The sequence below is a fragment of the Polistes fuscatus genome, unplaced genomic scaffold (genome assembly GCF_010416935.1).
Source record: "Polistes fuscatus isolate 324 unplaced genomic scaffold, CU_Pfus_HIC Scaffold5, whole genome shotgun sequence".
NCBI lineage: Eukaryota > Metazoa > Arthropoda > Insecta > Hymenoptera > Vespidae > Polistes > Polistes fuscatus.
The window spans coordinates 1,090,641-1,114,591 of NW_025113129.1; the positions used below are offsets into that span (position 1 = coordinate 1,090,641).

General features: G+C 28.1%; 5 protein-coding genes across 6 annotated transcripts; 3 read left to right on the forward strand and 2 right to left on the reverse strand.

Annotated features, from left to right (window-relative positions):
* Positions 1-2,032: 2,032 nt before the first annotated feature.
* On the reverse strand, positions 2,033-5,529 carry LOC122522418 (broad-complex core protein isoforms 1/2/3/4/5). 2 transcript variants are annotated; one of them, XM_043643507.1, is made up of 5 exons: positions 4,870-5,529; positions 4,628-4,755; positions 3,274-3,676; positions 2,695-3,148; positions 2,033-2,600 (listed from the first exon to the last, which is right to left on the reverse strand). In XM_043643507.1, exons 3-5 carry the CDS (start codon positions 3,646-3,648, stop codon positions 2,323-2,325), a joined length of 1,107 nt encoding a protein of 368 aa, XP_043499442.1. In that variant the 5' UTR covers positions 3,649-3,676; positions 4,628-4,755; positions 4,870-5,529; the 3' UTR covers positions 2,033-2,322. The 2 variants fall into 2 exon arrangements, with proteins under 2 accessions (XP_043499442.1, XP_043499441.1); XM_043643506.1 differs by lacking the exon at positions 4,628-4,755.
* A 90-nt stretch (positions 5,530-5,619) lies between these two features.
* LOC122522419 (DNA-directed RNA polymerase II subunit RPB9) lies at positions 5,620-6,734 on the forward strand. The gene is made up of 3 exons (XM_043643510.1): positions 5,620-6,176; positions 6,268-6,341; positions 6,435-6,734. Exons 1-3 carry the CDS (start codon positions 6,048-6,050, stop codon positions 6,622-6,624), a joined length of 393 nt encoding a protein of 130 aa, XP_043499445.1. The 5' UTR covers positions 5,620-6,047; the 3' UTR covers positions 6,625-6,734.
* Positions 6,735-7,697: 963 nt separating this feature from the next.
* LOC122522417 (cleft lip and palate transmembrane protein 1 homolog) lies at positions 7,698-11,603 on the forward strand. Its single transcript, XM_043643505.1, has 6 exons — positions 7,698-7,900; positions 8,258-8,842; positions 8,963-9,080; positions 9,267-9,467; positions 9,552-9,689; positions 9,764-11,603. Exons 1-6 carry the CDS (start codon positions 7,781-7,783, stop codon positions 10,522-10,524), a joined length of 1,923 nt encoding a protein of 640 aa, XP_043499440.1. The 5' UTR covers positions 7,698-7,780; the 3' UTR covers positions 10,525-11,603.
* A 1,347-nt stretch (positions 11,604-12,950) lies between these two features.
* LOC122522421 (CCR4-NOT transcription complex subunit 9) lies at positions 12,951-15,979 on the forward strand. Its single transcript, XM_043643512.1, has 3 exons — positions 12,951-13,921; positions 14,005-14,399; positions 14,461-15,979. The coding sequence occupies exons 1-3, from the start codon at positions 13,595-13,597 to the stop codon at positions 14,660-14,662; spliced, it is 924 nt and encodes a 307-aa protein (XP_043499447.1). The 5' UTR covers positions 12,951-13,594; the 3' UTR covers positions 14,663-15,979.
* On the reverse strand, positions 15,909-23,860 carry LOC122522420 (sodium-coupled monocarboxylate transporter 1-like). The gene is made up of 13 exons (XM_043643511.1): positions 23,311-23,860; positions 21,543-21,702; positions 21,371-21,436; positions 21,168-21,287; positions 20,644-20,798; positions 20,265-20,405; positions 19,478-19,586; positions 18,891-19,000; positions 18,566-18,749; positions 18,366-18,452; positions 17,134-17,315; positions 16,517-16,703; positions 15,909-16,039 (listed from the first exon to the last, which is right to left on the reverse strand). The coding sequence occupies exons 1-13, from the start codon at positions 23,502-23,504 to the stop codon at positions 15,974-15,976; spliced, it is 1,761 nt and encodes a 586-aa protein (XP_043499446.1). The 5' UTR covers positions 23,505-23,860; the 3' UTR covers positions 15,909-15,973.
* Positions 23,861-23,951: the final 91 nt, after the last annotated feature.

Below are 23,951 nucleotides of genomic sequence, written 5' to 3' on the forward strand. Positions count from 1 at the left end.
TTCTCTATATAAAAGCAGGAGAAAAGCAGGCAACTATGTCGTAAGTGCTGATAAATTTTAAGCATGGCATCTCTTATTGTTTATGTCCATTTATGTATCTGGCACTCTTTCCTATTTTAGGCTGTTTTTCATTTATTGTTATTTAACTTTGCTGAATTATTGCATCGCATGGAAAAATATGGCTTTATCCAAAATGCTATTTAACAAAGGCAATACACTGTACGATTGCGTCATATATGCGCCATAGCTGTTGTTATACAATGAAAATTTCTTTTTGACAAGGCAAAACCAGTATTTAAAAAAGTGATGATTATTATGCGACATCACTTTTATGAAAACTGGTGGTTTCTTATCGACGATTACAAACATTGTTATTTGTACACTAGCATGTAAAAAGCATTATACTACTTATGTCATGATCTCTCATGTCCTGTGATGTTTAACAAAGTTAAATGGTAAACTTTGAACAAATACCGGTTCTCTTATTGTTATAGATGATCAAGGTATGTAAAATACAGGCAGAAAGAAGAAACTTTCCTTGATAAAGATGTCTACAAAAATATTTGTATAATAGATTATAAGAGCTGCAATGTCTACGATTTCAGATGATTATTATATGCGCCACGTGTTACCAGTCTTGAACATAGTGACTTATGGATAAAACTTTATGATCTTTGTACATCGCTTGTTACCAGATCATAAAAGTTATTATTGTGCCCAACAAAAGTGAAGAAGCTTCTTTATTATTACTATCATTATCGATATCATTAATATTCTTATTTTTATTATTATAATTATAATTATTATTATCATTACCGTTACTATAAATTATTCAAACATAATCATACACAATGAGACAAAATTCGACATATATACATATACATGATGTGTTTCTGTATATATTATACATATATATACATACCTATATATATATATATATATTTAAATATATACGTATATATGTGTACGTTTATATATGTATAAACGGCGTACAGATGCCATGACTTAAGATAATAATATGCATATTGCTGAATTATATAAATATAATGTAATAAAAAATAACTTATACTACAAACTTATTGTATCAAAAACGTCTTGAAGTCATTAAAAAAATATTATTCACTTGATATTATATATCCGAACTTTAGTAAAGGTTTTATCATAATAATGCCTGTTAAAATGATGAATAAGTAGCACTTGAAATTAAATTTTTTACCCTATCCACATTTGCAGGCCATATTGGTCACTAAGTAGAAGAACGGAACACGGCCCGAAAGGAACCATATGAATTATGTTCGACCACAGCACAAGAGGATAATGGTTATCAAACTATATTTTACCATATCGTATGTGTGCGCACGCGCTCGCGTGTATGTGTTTGTATATATATATATACATATATATATTTATACATACATATATATATATATATATATATACATATATTTGCGAACATATGTTAATTGCATTCAATAGGTACCATATATGAAATAAAGGAAATGGCGCGAGGGCAAAACAATATTTATATTCTATATAACTATATAAGATATAAGTGAATAAATTTATTAGCAATTAATATTATTATTAATATTTAATTATGATCCAAAACATTCGATCTCTGATAACTGCATCCTTATAGTGTGCAAATATGCTCGTTTAAAAATATATAAATGTTAAATGTTCTTTTACTTAACAAATGTGTGACAAACATTTAATGTGAGATGTCACCTAAATTATGATCCTAAAATTGCGCAAGAAAAACTATGTTTTTATGATGCTTTGTACTGAAAAGAACCGGATGCGATCAGTCTTTTGGAAAACACTGAGTTCATCTCGTGCATTGCTATTGAAGAACTTTATATCTTATGGAGAAAATACTTGCTTAGCTTAATGCTGTGTCCGAACGTTCACATATGGAATTTATATACATGGAAAAGAGCTGTTCAAAACCCTATTTATAAATATTATACACATACGTATTATATTTCTATATATACATAAATATATACATATATATATACATTTACACATACATATATATGTATATAAATACATATATATAGTGCATGCGTTTAAAAAATTCATATATGAAAATTTAAAATAAATGCACGAGTTTTATGCAGTAGTAGATACTCTTATTAACGCCTGCATACCGCGTTTATACTTAACATCGTAGGTATTGTAAAATAATATACGGATAAAGAGAAAACTCATAAAGAGTTTAAAAGGAAAGGATGACGGTCCAGAACAGCTCTAACTTTAGCGACAAATAATTTGTTCGATTCAACTGAAATCTAAAAACTCACTACTTTTGGTATAGCACTACGGTAGGCTGGAATTTAGGCTGTCTGGTAAACGGTAGTTTATCATATGATATGGTGGGCTTGCAGGGCTTTCAGGTTGACTGTTTACTCCAAGGTTGCTTGAACCACGGCCACGCTTTCGCCTTTGTAAAATTCCCTTCCTAACCATATAGAAACGAATCGTACTGATTGGTATATTATATTTTTCAGATGCAACTTGAAATGTCATGCCACGTGCAACCATGTCCGAAGCTTGTCTGAGTTCTTCTTCAGAACGTCTTTGTCGTCTTTGATAGCCTGTCAATGGATAATATTATTGATATATAGAATACAATAAATACTATAAATCTAATAAATCCTAGGAAATTTTCTAATCGATACTTCTTTTTACCTTCTATAGCAGGATACGGACTGCTGGGATTGCTGCAGTTACTATTTCGTACCATAGTGATGGAATAAGGTTTAACATCCTGTTGCTGAGAAAATTGTTCGTCTGGTTCCATTTTAACCATCCCCTGAGTTTCCGTAAGAGTAGCTTCGCAAGCGCTAAGGGCTTTTTCCAAATGTTGTAATGCTTCACTGTGTTCCATAAAATTAGATGAATTTGGATTTTGCGAAGTTGGAGTATTATTTTGAGATGTAACGTTTCCTGTACTAGATCCAGGAACTGAGGTAGGCTCCAAAAAGCTTGAGCTTCCTTCGTCGTTAGATGGAACATCTTCTGATTTGAATTGAGGTACATCATGTTGAGTTGGCGTTGATGGAGTGATTGGTGGATTAGAATCTTGTTGTGAGTTACTCTCGATTGAAGAACTATCACTTCCCTGAGTGGATAAGCCACGAACCTAGTAATACAATTTTTGTAAAGTTAGTTGATCCTTCTTTTTCTTAATTAATTTCCACTAAATATACATATGATATTATTTTTTAAAGTATTTTGATATTTATCATAGCATTATTTATCCCATACCTGTAGGACTTCTGCAGCTTGCATCAATTTAGCAAGTTGTTGTTGTTCAACATATACTTCACCACGGTACATAAATTCGACCAGTGCTTGAAGTTCCCACATTCTCATATCTCTCAGAAAAACAATAGGATGAGTACACGGAATTTCTAGCAACAAGCGTTCTAAGTAATCGCTACAGGCGGATAATACCACTTTATGACATTTTATAGAACCACCATCACAAGCTAAAGTAACATCGACGAATTGTTCCGAGCTCAATAACTTTGGAAAAGCACTGTGCATGTTCGACTGATGAGAATTCCATGATACACAAAATTGTTGTCGATTACCACCAGGGTAATTGCCTGGACTAGGCAAATTACTTCCGCTTTCCATGATTGTGGTAAAATAACTTGAAGGAAGCCTGTTAAAGCCAATCATAAATCAATTAAAACAGAAACTATATAAAATAATATGTAAGAGCAATATTATTAATAAAGGATATGCTTTTGTTATAAGCCGCAATGATTAATTAGTTGTATATTCTAAATATATAGACTTATCGATCACAATATCATTCATGTAATTCATAACCGATGATAAAATGTATGTAAAATGTGTGTAAATCATACATAATAGTAAACTAAAAACCGATTGTAACTTAAGTTAGTACATTTTATTGTTAATGAATTTATTTCAGAGACTTAACAAAGGAAACTTTCTTTAAATAAAAATATATATAAGAAAAGTGTTATATTATAAACCTTTGAATATAAAATATTATATATAAAAAAAATATATACCTTTGATTAAATTAAATTAAATACAAAAAAATGAATAAAATAAAAGATATAAATTAACATAATTGATTAAACTATAAAATAAGGATAAATTAGCATAAATTAGCATTTCCTATAAAATATATCTTAAGATATATTATTTATAAAAAGATAATAGGGAGATAATTTTAAGAGGAGAGAAAGTGAGTACTCATAAACAAGAATAGGTTAACGAGAAACGCGGCAGCATCGTTAAAAAAATGTACAATATGGCTGTCGAATATATGAGAAACTGTGGTAACAACAATATATATCAAACTACACTTAGATACAGACTATTCTTAAGTTATATAAAATGTGCAACTAATCTTTATTCAAATTGGAATTTATAATCACCTTAACGCGATTTATAAACCAATGAAAGTGAACCGGACCGGAAAAGAGTAGTAAGAAAAATCTATAAGGAACGTTAGTTAGAGCATGCAACAAAACAACAAATCAGTCCTTATATATAAACGATAATCCCCATAAAAATAACTTTGAAATGAAAGCTCTACTTGCGCGGCATTTATCGTAATCACGTGTTCAAAGCGTACCAGCCGACAGGTTAACCGAAGAATTTGTGACGTGTGTGCGACGCAGACAATTTTTTTGTTAATTGAAAAATGGTGAAATCTTTGTGGGAGACGCTGTCGGCGTGAGTACCATCACCCCCCAGGAACGCCTTGAACACAAGTATCACGTTTCTTCTTAGTTTATGAAACCAAAGTGGTATGAATCGAAGAATATCTAATCGGCATGATAAATGATTTATTTTAATAAAATATATTTCACTCACAATTCTAAGCCTCAGATGACTCCTCTTATAATTTCGCGTCGGTTTCGGGAAGAATCCCTTAAGAAAACATTCATCCGTCGAGATTTGCACTAGCTAGGGGAGCTGAAACGGAAGGGTGGGGGTAGTAAGACTGGGGGTAGCTTAGTGGAACACTAGCGCACCTTCCGACATTATTACCAACTAATCCCTCCATCACATAGTTACTAAAATTTCGATGAGCTATAATATCTCAATAAATTTCATTTTCTTTCGTTATTTGTATTTAACATGATCGCTATACTGCGATACAATTTATATATATTCAATTTGGTCGATAAGTTAAGTAATGCGATTAAATTTAATATGCAATTTTATATACGTACAATGCGCAGCCGTCATTGCGCAGAACAATAATCAAAATAATTTTAAGAATTTTATGAAGGAGTACTTGTGTAACTAAGAATATATTACATCTTTCTTACCAATTTTGCATAGTTAAAGATAACATACTATTTCTAACCTTTCATTAAAAATAAGTTATGTTATAATATAATATTATAAAGGCAATATAAACAATATTTCTTACATGATTATACCAATTTGAAATTTACCAATAGCAATCCTTGTCAAACAATTATGAAAAATATTACATTTTATATACGTAATATAACCAAATAACGCTTTATTATACTTGAGTTATTATTGAAAAATTGTGATATATTTTTTGTAAGTCATAGCAAACAATAAAATTACTAATTCTTATAATTATCTTGGAAATATTATTTTATTATTGAGCGTGAGAATGAAAAAATATTTGAACCAATCAAAATGAACGTCAATTCTAATTGGACATTTGTGCATTCAACTACAATAAACTAATTTTCTTACTTAAAAATGCTTATTTGTGATTGGTTATAAAAATGATAAATTTGTAAAAACTGCATAAAAATTATTTATGAAAAAGCAGACTGCACAAAACTCAAGCAGACATAAACTTACTAAATAAATACAGAAGTGATCGTACCATCTAGTAGTCAAATTGTTTAAATCTTGCAACGAAATTTTATGAACAAAAATATATGTACAATATTATTAAAAACGCAAAATAAATTTGGTGTTTCACGTAAAGTGTTATACAAAAAGAAATTTATTAAGATCTATCATTATTATTCTAACTGTTTAATAAAATATTAATAATAATGTCAAAAGTAACAGGTTATGATACACACGACGATGGTCCTGGGTTTGTAGGAATCAGATTTTGTCAAGAATGTAATAATATGTTATATCCAAAAGAAGATAAAGAAAATAAAGTACTTATGTATGCAGTTAGTATAATTTTCTTTTCTTTAAATTCAATAATATTGTATTATTAAATTATTCATTCAGAATATCACTAAATAAAAATTACATTTTCAGTGCAGAAATTGTGATTTCAAACAATTAGCTGACAGTAACTGTATATATGTAAACAAAATTATGCACGAAATTGAGTAAGTATTAATTTATATTTCTAAAAGTTTATTTTATAATTGATTTTATTGCAAGATTTTGTAAAATATTATGTTCTTTGTTTACAACTTTAGTGAATTGACACATATCGTTGCTGATGTTATATCTGATCCTACTTTACCAAGAACGGAAGACCATCCGTGTCCTAAATGTAATCACAGGGAAGCTGTATTTTTTCAAGCTCAAACTAGAAGAGCTGAGGAAGAAATGAGATTGTATTATGTATGTACGAATCAACTTTGTTCACATAGATGGACGGAGTAAATTTAGAATTAGCGTTAAGTATCTGTTTAAAATAAAAATATATAACCGTATGATGTAAATTGTGTATTAACTTAAGTATAATATCTTTATAAAAAAAATGTATGAGAGTACAGTGCGTTAATTATTAAATTTCTTCCTCAATTCCTTTTTTAACTTCCTCAGTTCTAACTTTCAAAAAATCTTATAAAAGTTACGCTTTGTCATATATAATATAATCTTTTTCATCTTACATTTTTAAATATTGTAAAACAATAATTCTCTCATATTACACTGCTAATATTTAGAATTATCTTTATATTGTAAATAATAGAATGTAAACTATATATTTTCTTAATCTACAAAAATTTGATTTTAGAGGTTAGTTTCAGAAAAGATTATAAATTATAAGACAAAGGAATGAAATTAATTATTTAAGCATGGAGTATGTAGTACCATTATAATATGAATAGAATAAAATACTAAATATTAAAAGATGCCAACATTTAAACAATGAAATAGTTGGTACTAAAAATATGAATTAAAAATACAAAATTATACTTAAACACAAACATTGCATAATAATGCCATTAAATAATCAACAAAATATATATATATATATATAAGTTAACAAAAAAAATGTGCAATATATTTTTAATATATATTTCTAACAATATATTTATAAAATATATTTTCAATGTAAAAAAACATTTGTGAGAAAGTAATGAAGTATTGGTTTTGCATTAGCATAAAGTTTTGTTAGTAACAGTAGTCTACATAATTCAGGTCTAACAACATTAGATTGTTAAATAGAGGCAAATAATTTGAATGAAATATTAGTGATAAATAAATAATTTCATGGTGAATGGTTTGCTAACATGAACTAAAGCATATTATTTAGTAATTTGTTACGTTTCCATTTATACATATATATATATATACATATACATATATATAGTAAAAAATTAATGTTACATTAAAATAATAATACTTATCTTGACAAGTGACGACATTTTTGACTCAGCATATTTTATACAAATACATATATATATATACATGCATGTACATATACTTTTATATATATTCATAGTATGAAAAACTAATACCAGATAGCAGTAGTATAGGCATCATAGATTCACACAGAAAGTAGATTCTAATCTTTATTAAAAGCTGGTCTGCGATGGTGGGTGGTATCGATGACGAGTTTGATCAAGCAGAAGTAGATGTAACAGAAAAAATGGATAATAATCAGCAAAATGGTGACTTAGTTGCAACCGAATTGAATAACGAAGAGAGAGATGTACGTTGACAACTTGTATTCTAAATCATTGTATTTTGATGACGCCATTGACAATGGACACTTATCAACAATTTTATTTAAGAATGACAAACATTTTTAATTTCTTTTTTTCCCGTTAATTTTTTTCATTTTTTTTTATAAAAAATGTAATTTTAATTCGAAATTACATCGAAAGAAATATTATTTCATTAATATGAAATTATAATTCATTTATTTTATTGTGTTAATGTGCAATAGTTATGAAATCTTATTTCTTTTTTCTTTCATTTCATTTGCACACACGTACATACATGCGCATATATATAATATATAAAGATAAAAACAAGTAATAATTTTGAATTTTAATATTTTTTACAGGTTAATGCAGAGGTAGATGAGCAAAGAAAGAAATATCAACCTACCCATTTAGAATCCTTCTTTGCAATAACAAAATCTTTAATAATTAGAGCACTGATTATTTATTTCATCAGTTCTCTATTTAGGCGTCCCCAAACGGACAATACTCAGATATCTAACAGTGGCAATAATGTTCCAAAAATACATGCAATAAATATATTTAAGAACTGGACATTATTTGATCTACACGTTTATATGTCAGAAGATGAAGATTTTAAAAAATTTGATGACCCAAATGCTTTAATATGGTTTGAACAAGGATTGATTTATGGAGATTGGTTTAGTGGCACAGATAATGACGGTTCTAGAATTCTCAATAAACGTTTTACTCCGTCACATAAACTATTAAATAATGGTACCATTTATCTGCATGTATATGTCACTAAAACTGGTAAATCTCCTAATCCTAAAGCTGGAAAAAATGCATTTGCCGGTGAGCAAATGTCATATGCTAAAAAAATGTTAGTTAAATTTAAAAAAATTCGATATCAAAAGAAACATAATTTATTAACCGGTGAAACGACAGCTACTCAAGAACAACTACAAGTAAATATAATCCGAATTTTATTATTTAATTATAATAAGTAATATTACTAACGCGTAGAGAACATTATATGTTTAATGTATGTAATTATATGTTTAACTTTTGAATATTGATCTTGATAGAAAGCCGAGATAATGAATCAAGAATACATCTCCCATTGGCATCCGAATTTAACTATTAATTTAGTAACTGACCAAACAAATTGGATGGCTGGACAAGTACCACAACCTTTGGATGAACGTGAGTAATATTTAATTCTATTAATCAAAAACAGTAACGTGTAAACAATTGGGATGATTCTACATGAAAAATTAAGTCAGAAATGTAGAATAAAATTTGTACATATAAGTCTTTGTTTTTGAGAAAATATATCGAGTATTTTTTAAATATCTATGAAATTAATTTATTAATAATATTATTATATAGATATAAGTTTCCTTCCCGGAGAATCATATTATAGACCAGTTATATTCATGAATGATTTTTGGAATATGCAACGTGATTATCAACCATTAAACAATACTGTTAAAGAATTAGAGCTCAGATTGGTATATCAACCTCTTTCATTATTCAAATGGCAAATCTATGTAGCACAATCTATGAGAAACAAATGGACATCGTTTATGGGTATGCGATAATAAAAGCATCATTTTAAATGTAGTTAATTAAATCTGATAAATACTGATGGAACTATTTTTGATTTCTTTTTAGGAGACATGTCTGACGAGGATGATACTGATCAAGATACTTTGAAAGAAACTTTATTAGAAACGAATATTTATTTACTGGGATTAACTATAATTGTATCAATTTTACATAGTGTATTTGAATTTTTAGCATTTAAAAGTGGTAAGTTAATATCAATCTCTATTAACATATTATATTTAATTATGATTTATTAACATCGACTTATCTGTTTTTAGATATCCAATTTTGGAATAATCGTAAATCTTTGGAAGGTTTATCAGTACGATCTGTCTTTTTCAATGTTTTTCAATCACTTGTTATTCTACTTTACGTATTAGATAACGAAACTAATACAGTAGTGCGAATTAGCTGTGCTATAGGTTTGTGCATCGAAGTATGGAAAATTAACAAAGTCGTTGATATTAATGTTGATAGACAGTCCAAAATGTTTAAAGTCTTTCCAAAAATATCCTTTCACGATAAAGGTTCATACGTGGAATCTTCCACTAAAGAGTATGATAGACTCGCATTTAAATATCTATCATGGGCTCTTTATCCGCTCTTAGGAGGTTATGCAATTTATTCTTTAATGTATTTAGAACATAAGGGATGGTATTCGTGGATATTGAATATGCTATACGGATTTTTACTAACATTTGGATTTATCATGATGACACCACAATTATTTATTAATTATAAACTTAAAAGTGTAGCTCATCTTCCTTGGCGCATGATGTCATATAAATTCCTTAATACTTTTATCGATGATATATTTGCATTTGTTATTAAAATGCCAACACTTTATAGAATTGGCTGCTTCCGGGATGATATAGTTTTCTTCATATTTTTATACCAGAGATGGATATATAAGACTGATCATACGAGAGTTAACGAATTTGGTTTTTCGGGTGAAATGCAAGATCAATTAGTTCAAGATAAAAACCAACGCTCTGTCAAAGATCGTTCTAAAGATGAATTAAGTAAAAAAGATAAATAATGCTTGATTTAGTATTAGTATGAAATATGTTATATTAAGTTAACTATTAATTCAAACAAATTTACTAGTAATCATGTATATAAACAAACACACAACACACACATTAATGTATCTAAATAAGATAAATACATTTTTGTGTGTATACTAAATATTATATTTAATTAGTTTCAAAATCTAGACGATTGTGCAAATGCATCACAAATTTCAAACAAAACAAAAATTTATTATTATTTAACACGTGTCGTTTGGTATCTCTTTATTGAAGAAGATAAGGGCAATATTTTCATACATTTGTAAAAACTTTCTTTTTGTTTCCCCCGGAAATAATGGACATTTTATTATCTGTACTGTGGAGCTATGCATAATATAAAGAAAGTGCATTGCAATAAAAAAAGGAAATTTTTATATTGTTAACTTATTCGTCAGACTATTTCTATAGCTAATATTTTTTCTAAATAACATTATTTTTATGATCTCTACACTTCTTATAACTTCATAAAACACATAATATATTTTTTATTATTATTTTTTATTATTATTTTTGTTTTTCAAATATATAGATCAGTGTGTTATATTTTACATACTTTTTAAATAGATGTAAGGAGTGTAGGTTTATACAATAAATATATTTTGTAACAACATTAACAATCATTCTGGTTAAATTATTTTCTAGAACTATTTAAGAAAAAAAACAAAAAAGAAAAATAATTTGATGTTGATTATTATTTTGTAAGTCATATCTCCACAAGATATATATATATATATATATATATATATATATATAAATGCAGTATGTGCATACACACACGAATAAACCTATATATTAATGTAACTTCTTCATATTTGAGAAAAACATGTATTTCTACAATAGAATATATTTACCTATTAATTTCTTAACCATTTATATACAAATATATTGTACTATAGTTGTGAAAAAAAAAAAACAAAAAAGAAAAAAAACGAAAATATTCAGTATTTGATAAATGAGCGTGTTGTGCTGGATATTAAAATTTGTTAAAACTCCGAGCGGTCTTAGATTCTATTATAATTGTCTTTAATAAATCAAAATTCATGATGTACATTTCTTGCTTCTGTGGTTCCTTTATAGATAATTGTGAAAGTTAATGATTCATTGTAATTGTTCAATTAAATAATCCTTTATTTCTTGTATACGTATTAGAAGTATTAAAAGTATTAATACTTTTCTTATAAAAACCAAACATTGTATGCGGTTTATTATATTTTTATCTATTGTAAAATGCAGAGATACAATGAAGTATCAATTGAAAATATGGAATACATAAGCAAAATAAACTATTTTTTGTATTCACTGCGAAAATATGTAATTATGAGTAAATTAAAAAGAATATTAATTTACATATTGAATGTGAAAATAGTGTAATAGATAAAAATAATAAATTAGATTATATATAAACAATATTTATAGTTGCATCATATAATATAGAATTTAAAATTACACATAGCGCAATCATAAATACGTGTATACTTTTATGCAATGCAATAATGCGTTTCTCTATGTTGTGTTGTTTTATTATACATAATAGCGCATATATAGATAACACATTTTACTCATAGTAACATATATTAGCGTACAAGATTAATCACTTTTAAGTTTTCAATTGTAAATAATTTTATTTAATTGCATTTTATCTAACCGCATCTTTGAAGGTAAGTATAGAAAAATTGAAAAAAATCTTGGTAATGAAGCCATTGCATTTTAATATCAAAAAAGAATATATATATTTAAAGAATAGTAAAGAAAGTGCCTAGTGCTGATGGTATATAAAATATAGCATTAAAAAATTAAATTAATAAAAAAAGCAAGTTGTATAATACCTGCACAAAACACAAATGGAATGAAGTAAACTGGCCAATAAATCTAATGTCTAAAATGAGCACAACATCATAAATTAATAGTTTGATTTTTATGAAAATAATAGTAAAAAAAAGTAGAAAGAGTAAGGAATATCTGCATCGGTAATAACAGAAGATTTCTTTATACCATAACCGATAAAGAAATGATTTTAATATCGACTATCTATAATAATAAATTTAACACGTCAGTTTAATAAACGAAAACATACTAACTCGATTACTAGTATGTTTAACAATAAGAATATCATAACCTACATAACATAAACACTGATCTGCATGATGAGGGACAATAATAATTTGAATATCTGTTTAAAATAATGGTTCCTTTCTGATAGCAATAAATCGAACGTACTATACATTCTATGCTACTGTTTTAACTGAAAATTTATAATCGTGCATAAACATTTGTTTATTTTATACAATTAAAAGAGCCATTACGGGCTCCATTAAACATATTTTTAAGGTTAACAATTTCAGGAAAAAAGAAAACAACTTTTTTGTTCTACTTTTGGCCACGTTTTGGTAATTTCGTACTACTATAATGCCGATTTCATATCATGTCTGTACGTGGCGCTGAAATAATATAAGCTTTGAACGAAAAAATCGGTGAATAACTTTAAAGGATATTTATTTTATGTTTACTTTTATATACCGCGTAAAATTATATACTCTTTTTTAAAAGTTTCATTAAACGAACAAGTTAAACGTTTCACGTGGTTCGATTATCGATTGTTCCGATATATTCTTATCAAATTAATCGTTCTTAACCTATAAAAGTCATAATAACCGAGTCAAAGAAAATCAAAAGATTATCTGGAATAACCGGGAAAATATTGTGATATAAAATAAAAAAGTGTGCTGATTTGTAATGTGATTGAATGTGATAATTAATTATTAAGTGATATTAATTTATTTTGTATTTATCGACGTTAAAGGAAAAAGGAAAAAAAAAAGAAATACAACATTATACATATTTCAAATCAACGTTAAAAAAAAGCATGTAGCGTGTCGCAATCACATGATTTCTTATTTAAATGCAAAATATTTTATTGAATTGAATAAAATTAAATTTTATATCGCTCGATTTTTGAAAGTAATTTAAATTTAAGTAAATCATACAGAAAAAAAAATATATATATATATATATACATATATATACAAAGAGAATATTGAAATGAGTTCTCAACAAAGCCCGGCAGCATTGCAATCAAGTGTGGATCGTGAAAAAGTTTACACATGGATCATTGAACTATCTAATCCTGAAACACGAGAAAATGCCCTTTTGGAACTAAGTAAAAAACGTGAAGTAGTACCAGACTTAGCTCCAATGTTATGGCATTCTTTTGGTACAACAGCATCTCTTTTACAAGAAATTATTAATATATATCCAGCTATTAATCCAGCAACTTTAACTGCATATCAGAGCAATCGTGTGTGTAATGCACTTGCGCTGTTACAATGTGTTGCAAGTCATCCGGATACGAGATCTGCATTTCTTCAAGTACACTTCTTAAATATATACTTTTATAAAAAATCTTTTAAATTCTAATTGCAATAATAAATCATAACATTTTTCAATTTCAGGCACACGTTCCGTTGTTTCTCTATCCGTTCTTACATACCGTAAGCAAAACAAGACCATTCGAGTATCTCAGATTAACGAGCTTGGGTGTGATAGGTGCGTTGGTTAAAACCGACGAACAGGAAGTTATAACATTTTTATTGACCACTGAAATAATTCCGCTTTGTTTGAGAATCATGGAAAGTGGTTCGGAATTGAGCAAAACCGTTGCCACTTTCATCCTACAAAAGATTTTATTGGATGACAGCGGTCTTTCTTATATATGTCAAACCTATGATAGGTTTAGCCATGTCGCTATGATATTAGGAAAAATGGTTTTATCATTGGCCAAAGATCCTTCCGCAAGATTATTAAAACACGTCGTCAGATGTTATTTAAGACTCTCCGATAATCCTAGGTAAGATTTGATTATTTTTTAGCAATATGCGACATATAATAAGATATTTTTTTATTTGTAGAGCTTTACTAGCGCTGAGACAATGTTTACCAGATCAATTAAGAGACAATACCTTCGCAACTTGTTTACAAGAAGATGCGTCAACCAAACACTGGTTAAATCAACTTCTTAAGAATTTAGAAACTGGTCCTCAACCAGTTCCTCCTACCCAACCAGGTCAACAGGATCCTAGGACTATTGGCATGTCACCACTTACTTCTTAGATCTTACTATTTTATTACTAATATGATAATTCATATTTTTCTAAAAAATGAAAAAAAAGAAAAAGAGCCTCAGCTCTGTGGTATTAAAGGCTTTCTCGTTTTTAATCAGGATATATATTATTTTTGTTATACGAGGAAGATGTTCTTTATGTGCTTCTGACTCTTATTAATGACATTTGTGTTATTACATTTTTGTTATTTTTTTTTGTTTTTCAAAAATAGATTATTTCTTCTTATATGTTAGCTGATTATTTTGTATCGATACTTCTATTGAAAGGAAAATAAGAAAAAAGAGAAAAAAAAAATAAGAAGATAATTTTACAAGAATTCTCTTCGATTGTCATATGCAATAATATTAAATGCGTATAGTAAATATACGTATATCCCATGTATATGTGTGCATTTAGCATATCAAAATTATGTAGTCGCAGGAAATTTAAAATTGTTTGTGATTTAAAAGTCCTGCAAATTATATTGTATAGCAATTGTATTTTTAACTTGTAATGATACGAGAAGGTTAAATCATCGAAACTTAACTGCATATTTTGAAATAAAAACTGTACAGTATGTGAGAATTATATTCGTCAAATATGATCTGTATATGATAGCAGCTATAACATAAATCATATATACTTGTACTGAAAAATTCATTGAAACGATGAGCATCCTCTATAACGTAGTCTTAACATTTTCGTACTATTATTATAATGATTGTTATTATTATTAATAATAACAATAATATTACGGAATGAATAATGTAAAAGTTAAGCACCTAGGAAATTTTATGGCACGCACATTTACAAAATAAGAAACGACAATAAGATTATCGTAATCGTAACGTTGACTGTTTGACGCATGATAGTATGCAAATAAAATAAAACCAATTTGTTTGTATTAAAAAGATATTAAGAGATAATTAATTAATTAATTAATTAATTAAAAAAAAAAAGAAAAAAGATCGGATAAAAAACATCCTATTTATTATTTACTCGAAACGAATGAACGATTTAATCATTGCCTAATCTCATAGATAAATTCTTTAATCTAAAAATATAAGTAATTATTTTTTATAATCATTTTAAAAACGCATCGACCACATGGTTTTTTGGAATTCAAATAATTCCCGTGAAAGATTCTTTTTGCGGATAAGAAAAATGCGTCATATTGAGGACTATATATTATAATAATGTCTTTAGCGAGCGATAATTAAACGGGGGGAAAAAAAATGGAAAGAAAAACATCGCGATTACTAGAAAATCACAGTCTGAATTTATGGTATTTACTTATGTAATTTAGAATACAAGATATTCGCTAACATCCTGTTGACTGATGTACGTCTTTCCTTCCTGCTCCTCTCCTTTTAAGTTCCATCTTGTTCTGAGGATTTGAAAGAACAGAAAAAAAACAAAATTAAAATTTGTATATATACACAATAATAATATCGATTGGTGGTATAACACAGCACAACAACAACGACAACAAATGTTTGAATCTGATAATTTGAAAGTTAAATTTATTTTGATAAATATTTATGGTGATTTAATTTAAAAAACTAATAATTTAGTTGTATCAATTTTTTAGTTTTTTTTTTTTTTTTTTGAAATATAATAACATAAACGTATACAGAAATATCAAGATTTAATACTCAACCGATTTAATAATATGTGATTGTTTGATAGTATGTGGATATATAACGAATATATAATACAAATAATTATAGCCATTTTGAAGTAGTCAGCACAGTTTCAAATATATATTCAAAAATAAGTTTAATTTTGTAAGTATTAAAATATGTATAGGAATGAATGACGAGGAAAGAAATAAAGCAAGAAATGAATATACATAATTACATACCCTTTTTTTAGAAACTTTAGAACGTAAGAAACCGTGTATGACAGGCGTGTATAATTTTATATCTCCTATTTTGTATTTATTCGGGCCAGTGATCCAGGAGACGATAACGCCGATTAAAATCGCTGTAAGAAATCCCACCCATGTGTACCATAAATAGGACATTCGATATAAAAAGAATGGTTGCTCTCTGCAAAATTTCATCAAGTATACGATTTTTCGTTAATTAATTATAAAAAAAAAAAATGATAAAAATGTAAACATAATTTTTACATATGCATATACGTAAAATTATACAGGGTGTTTTGTAACTTGTGATACATGCGATTAATCTGCATGGAAAAATTAACATAAATCGAAAAAATGTAGGAGAATAGAATTTGTTTTCGAGAAAAATAAGTTTAAAAAATTTGTTTTTAAGTACACGTTGAATTTAATTCAATTTCAGTTCGAATAATTTGTTCGAACATGTTCACAAAACATTGTCGAATTTATTGCTTATCGAACAAAAGTTTTAGTTTTCATAGTTGCAAGCTTAGTCAACAACGACGACACCAGTTACAGGACACCATGTATATTAGCTTGCATTTTCGTGTCTAATGTAATTAATCGTTAATGACCTGACTGCATTTTCAACGATAACCGTCACATTTGCTGCTGTAATTTTCAACGTGTCGATACATCCATCCACGGAAACTGGTTTTTCCGTGAAGATTATTTTACCATTCGAAATGGCAGCTTGGGTACCAAATGATATCCAAGCAACTAAATTTAAGCTGATTATACCACCTATTAATGCACCCTGTTCAAATAAAATTAATAATCAATAGCTATATTAAATTAATTATTAGATTGTTAGTAAAATTAGTTTCGATTTATATAATAAATATTCGATATATTTTTAAATACTCACACACACATACACACATCTTCTATGTGAAAATGTTATTTAAATTTTCCCAAAGGAATTCTAATATTTTTTTCTATTAACACGCGTGAATACAGAAAATAAACGCGATAACGGGATAATCGACAAAATATTTGGACATTTTTTAAAAATGAAGTATAATAACACTTGTGTTAAGAATTTTAAGATATTTTTGTTTCGGGGGTGGAGAAAAGGATAGGTATCGATAATAAAATAAGAAACAAAATTTAGTCGAATTTTTTGTCGTTCGTATGCTCTCGTACAAATTTCGAGGAATTTGCGAAATTTAATAGAGAGAGAGAGAGAGAGAGAGAGAGAGAGAAAAGTGTGAGATTCAATTTAAAATGAAATGTCCGAATATTTCTATGACTCTAACTGTATCTACAGGTTTCGAGTTGGGGAGCTTCGACAAATGGTGCAAGGACTATTAGCATTTCAAATCGAATGAAAGCTCAGCACAGAGAAGGGATTCTATAGATTCCAACGAAGCAGCAGCTTTAATGCATTTGCCTTAAAGAAAAAGAAAGAAAAAAAAAAGAAAGAAAGAAATAAAGATGAGATAGTAGACACGCATAATTCGATGTAAATAATAGGGGTGGGGGTGGAGGGGGGTGGGAGTGTTTGGCAAAGATCATTTCGTTCGATGATCATTAGCATTTATAGCTTTGCACTGATTTTTTTTCGTTCTCTTATTATTTAAAGCAAAAATTCATAAAATTGATTAACTTTTGATATAATTTCGATCGTCGATCGAATTGAAATTAAAATTGAAATTAAAATTGAAATTCATCAAAAGAGGGGTGATACTATTCCTCGATTGGTGATAACGTAATTATTAATTGACAATTTGAACAATTGAATATTTGACAATGTTCAATGACACAATGATTTGATAAACGAAAAATTTATTTAATCAACAATTACCGTAGAATTGGCAAATGGAAAAAACATGCCCAACGTGAAAATTCCTAAAAGTGGACCAGCTGTTATACCCGATAAACTTTTACCAGCCTGCAACATAAAAAGAGATTTGTTTATTTTATTTTATTTTTTTTTTTGAATTGCAATGTAGGATGATTCAATATAATTCGGACGTTATCGTTAATATCATTTTAATTTATTACCTGAATCAAGGTGGTGAGTTTTTCAACTAAGAAAACCAATCCAACGCAAATGATACCAATAACAACGACTATTAATTTCATTATTCTACTAGCACCAACGTTAGACATTGGTTTTCTCAAGCAGGGTTTTATTATATCTTCGTAAATAACGCCGGACAATGAATTCAAACCGGTTGACATTGTGCTAAGAGAATTTTCATTAATTAATTAATATAATTATTTTTTTTTGTAAAAAAAATTGTGGTTTTTAATGTGTTTGAATAACAATTCAATTGAAAATACCGTGTATTAATATATATTCTTTTTTTTTGCTATTATTTTTTACCTGAGAGCAGCACTGAAAACTCCAGAAACGAAGAGACCAGGTAAACCAGGTATCGATCGTGCTATCTCCATCACAAAGTACGGCAACAACTGATCGGGTTTCCGTATTTGCTGAAATACGAGATACTTCTCGATTTTTACTCCTCTGATTACGAGTTAAAGGAAAAGAAAAACAACAAAAAAGAAACGATATTGATACCGATCAATGAGAAATTCGATCGGAACGATGAATCTAAGAAAATTTTGATTATTTCTTTTGCTTCAATAATAATAATAATAATAATAATAATAATAATAAATTAATGTCCCTTATTTAATAGAAAATAAATAAGAACGAATAACGAGTACACGAACACTATAGTATTAAAAAATTCAATTTTCCATCCATTACACAACGAACAAACGATGTTAAATGTTTTTAAATGAGATTACATACATAGCTCGCGTGTAAAGTAACGGTAACGGTAACGTAATTATATTTTCTAACAAGTATTACACAGGACACAAGTAATACTATTCGCTTAGGTATGGAAATTGAAACGTAGTTTAAGTTTGAAACTATGTTTTCCAAACATGCTTCTACCTTACCCTCGTTGATATGGGATCGCACTTGTAGAATGCTGCGAAAATAACAATTCCGGTGTAGCAGCATAAGGAAACAATTGTTACTATACCAACAGCCATTATCATGATCGTTCTAAGAAAAAAAAAAGAATAATAAATAACGGGGATGCGATAAGTAGATCACGGATTTTTTAATATTCAATGCACGGATTAAATTAATGTTAAGTATCTATTGAAGTTATACTTCTTTTGACGCGTTGGGGAAAATGTAATAGGGAGTGATTTTGTTCCGAGCGTTTGGAAAAACGACACCATGAAGTTTTTCGGTATTTAAGACGCGCGGCAAAGTTATTTCAAGTATACGGCATGAAGTTGTCTTCTTTTCTTCTTCCCCCCTTTTTTTCTCAAGCGGGACACCCATCCAAATACTAATCGTACTCAGCGCTGCTTTACTTAAATGATCGAAGCGAGAACTAATGCTGTAACCGCGCCATGGCTGTTGACGCGTGAAGTAATTCGATATATCTCTCCTATATTTAGTGTGGGCTGATATCTATATTTGATATTTTCTTTTTCTTTTTTTTATTCTTTCTTATATATATATATATAATAATAATTATTTTTTTCTTTAAGTTATTTTTTTTCTTTGAAGTTTTTTTTGAAGTTATTTTTGAGGTTATTGATGTTATATTCGTTTTGGTACGGCAAAGAAGTATAACTTCTTACGTGCGTACATAAGTACACACACCAGTTTTTGAAATATTAACGTTAAAATAATATAAAACTGCAATAAGATTGTTAATTAACTCACATATTGGATTTTTTCAAATTGGGCATTGCCAGACACCTTTGCACCATTGCTTGATTAACCGAACAAGTGGCCAGCCAATTCAGGTAATTACCAACAACGACGGTCCAGAAAGTATGCCTCACAGTAGGATCCGGGTCCATGCTATAGGTAATGGAAAGAAGAAGCGACTACGGAAAAATCATTGCGTATCGTAAATCGAATTTGTAGGCTATTTTTTGTAATTGTAGCACGTGAACAAAATATCACAATCGATTGTTCAACGTAACAATGATATTCAACAGAAGATTTAAAGGAAGTAAAGGACTACTCGATTTTTCATTTTCCTTCTTCTCTTTTTTTTTTTTTTTTTTTTTTTCATTAATTATTTAACATATCTTACTTGAAAAATTCTATTCTTCCAGTTTCAAAGTTTCTTCTCCAAACTTCATAGACACTACCTACTTTGTTGGTACCCAATACCGCAACAGTAATCACGCTACCGAACATAACCATTATTTGAATTGTATCCGTCCAGACAACAGCCTTCAGACCACCCTAAATGATTAACATTTGTATGTAATATTTAACCCAACATTTTTCTTATTGTTGTTTTTGATTAAAAATTATACAGAGTGTATCCATGTAATTGGGGTATGGATTATAACTTTGTTTTCATAGGATTGTATCGGGTGGTACAATCGTACAAAACAAAATTCGAATTTACTCGATGAGGTTGTTTGTTAAACATATAATAACACGATTTATTTTCCATCTAATGTAAGCAAATAATTAAATTATAATCCAATCCAATTATTGAATAATAAATCTCGTAAAGATCTGTTATTAAATTTATTTATCATATGTGTATATATGTTTTATTAGAGTAAAATGATATATAACTTAATAAAAGAAAAAGAAAATTACCAAAGTAGTGTAGAAAATGCAAACAATGCTGACCAAAAGTGCTATCGTGTGAAGATTAATGTCGGTTACTTGATTGAACGCTAGTGCCGGTACGTATATCACCAATGGTATGTAAAGTAGCTACAAGTAAGTACGCGAATCTATTACTTATCTTTTAGAGGATAAGAATTTATCCAGTCAGCAACTGGATTAGAATAATTTACCATTTTGATAATGAATATGATCGATCCCATGAGCCTGACCATACGATTGAATCTCAATTCCAGATACTGCAAGAAGAACTCAATGAATTCATCATTTTTGTTTTTCTTTTTTTCAATATTTTTCGTTAACGGGGGTAGAGAAACTAATATTATAGGAGAATAAAAATTCTACCTCGTAAGAGGAGGTAATTTGAAGTCCGTAAAAAACTGGCAAATAAACTACGGCCATTGTAAGGGAAACGAAGAAATCAGCAATAACGATACTCCACAATTGTGTTCCGTAAACGTACATCTCTGCGGGTAATCCGAGCATCGAAATACCGGAAATGTAACTGGAAAAAGTATATCATTATTCGTTTAGGTTTATATTGAATCTCGTGTCAAATCGTGATTCGATTTTTTAAGGTTTGTTATTTATTTTGTTACAGAAAAGAAGCGTTAACGAAATGTATACTTTTCACTACCAAAAAAAAGAAATAAAAAATAAAGGAAAGGAAAAGAAAAAAGAACCATTAAAAATTCGTTCAACGAGTAATGTAACTCAGATTAGCATAATTGTTAGTTAATGACTTTTGCTTGAATATATATATATATATTATCTATCCTTATTTGAATGCAAGAGAGATGCCAAGAGTATTAATAATTACAATCTTACTGCTAGTTAACCTTGACAGTCAATTGAGACGAATGTCGTCGTTTTATGCGCCCTAAACTTCCGGTTAACAAAGTATTTCAAATGACTGGTTTCAATTTGTTATGAAATTATTTAGGTTATTATAGGTTGACATATTTCTACCTTTATTTTTATCTTTTCTTTTAAATATTTAAACATTTTTTTTTATCTATGAATTTATATCGAAATCTTTCGTGTAGATTTGAAAATAAATCATTCAAAGGGTTGAAACACATAATTAAATAATTAATATATAATGAAACATGTGTATTTATATATATAAATCGGTATGAAGATTTTTCAAGAATCACACGGAACATCTGCAATGTCGATTTGATCGAGACGACGAAGTTTCTGATGTTTCGAAACGTTGATTGATAGTTTTAAAGCAGGAAATGAAAAGATACGTTGGAAAGATTTTTTTTCCGATTAAAAAGTAAATTACTTCTCGAGTTTTTTTTTTTTATTTAACGATGAAAGAACGATGCTTATAGGAAATACGTTCTACCTACCCTTAACTAGGCCATGATCGAAAGATTTTTATAATGAAAAAGAAAAAAGAAAAGTAAATAAGATATTAAGAATTTTACCTGACGAATATGGAACATGCTTATCGAAATAAATATGTTCGTAAGTCATATATCTCATGTTTAGAGAAAATTTAAAAGATCAAATATTGAACTTAATTAAATTAAGTTAAAATGACTTCCATATAATTATTGAAAAATAACAAATATTATAACTATAATTTAGCAACTAAGTTCATTATGAAGCAAAAAAATTAAATATAAATATATATTTAAAAATATATATAAATAATATATATAAATATAATTTAGCAACTAAATTTATTATGAAGCAAAAAAATAAAATATAAATATATATTTACAAATATATATAAATAATATATATATAAATATAATTTAGCAACTAAGTTCATTATGAAGCAAAAAAAATAAAATATAAATATATATTTAAAAATATATATTTAAAAATATATATTTAAAAATATATATATAATTTAGCAACTAAGTTCATTATGAAGCAAAAAAATAAAATATATATATATATATTTAAAAATATATATAAATAATATATATAAATATATTATAAATAATTTAGCAACAAAGTTTATTATGAAACAAAATAATAAAATATATAAATATATATTTAAAAATATATATAAATATATATAAATATATATAATTTAGCAATGTGAAGTTGATTATGAAGCAAAAAAATAGAATAATATACGACAAAATAATACCTTGCTATGAGTGACATGCTTATCGGAAAAATAGACATGTTTTGACTGCCAACGAGGTATTCTCTAACAGCATCAGGATTCTGTCGTGACATATAACCTTGATAAACACCAACTAATGCAGATACACCTAGCATCCCGATGAAAACGATGCTATCGACCAGGTCGAATGTTCTTCGTTCCATCGAACCATCCATATCGTTGTTCCAATGTTTTCCAAACGTTCTCCAAACATTCACTAACTTATCAACGACTCTTATCTCGAACAAATTAATCTTCTAAACAATTCAACATTACAATTACATACATATATACATATCAAAATATTATTATTTTCTTTTTTATAAACGAAAAATATCAATTTCAGGTTGTGATTCGGGTGTCTCCTGTCCAGTGTTTCGACTCGTTTGAAAACAAGTGTCTCGTTTAGTCGAAGAAGATAGAGAAGAGGAGGAAAAGGAAGAGGAGGAGGACGAGGAGGAGGATGATGAGGTGGACGAGGGGGAAGAGGAGAGGCTCAACTGCACAGAACAATTCGAGAGAAGGCAATTGAATAATTGCGGATTCTACTACCGCCGTTTCTATTCCATCTCCATTTCTACCACCACCACCACCACCACCATTATCACCACCACCATTATCAT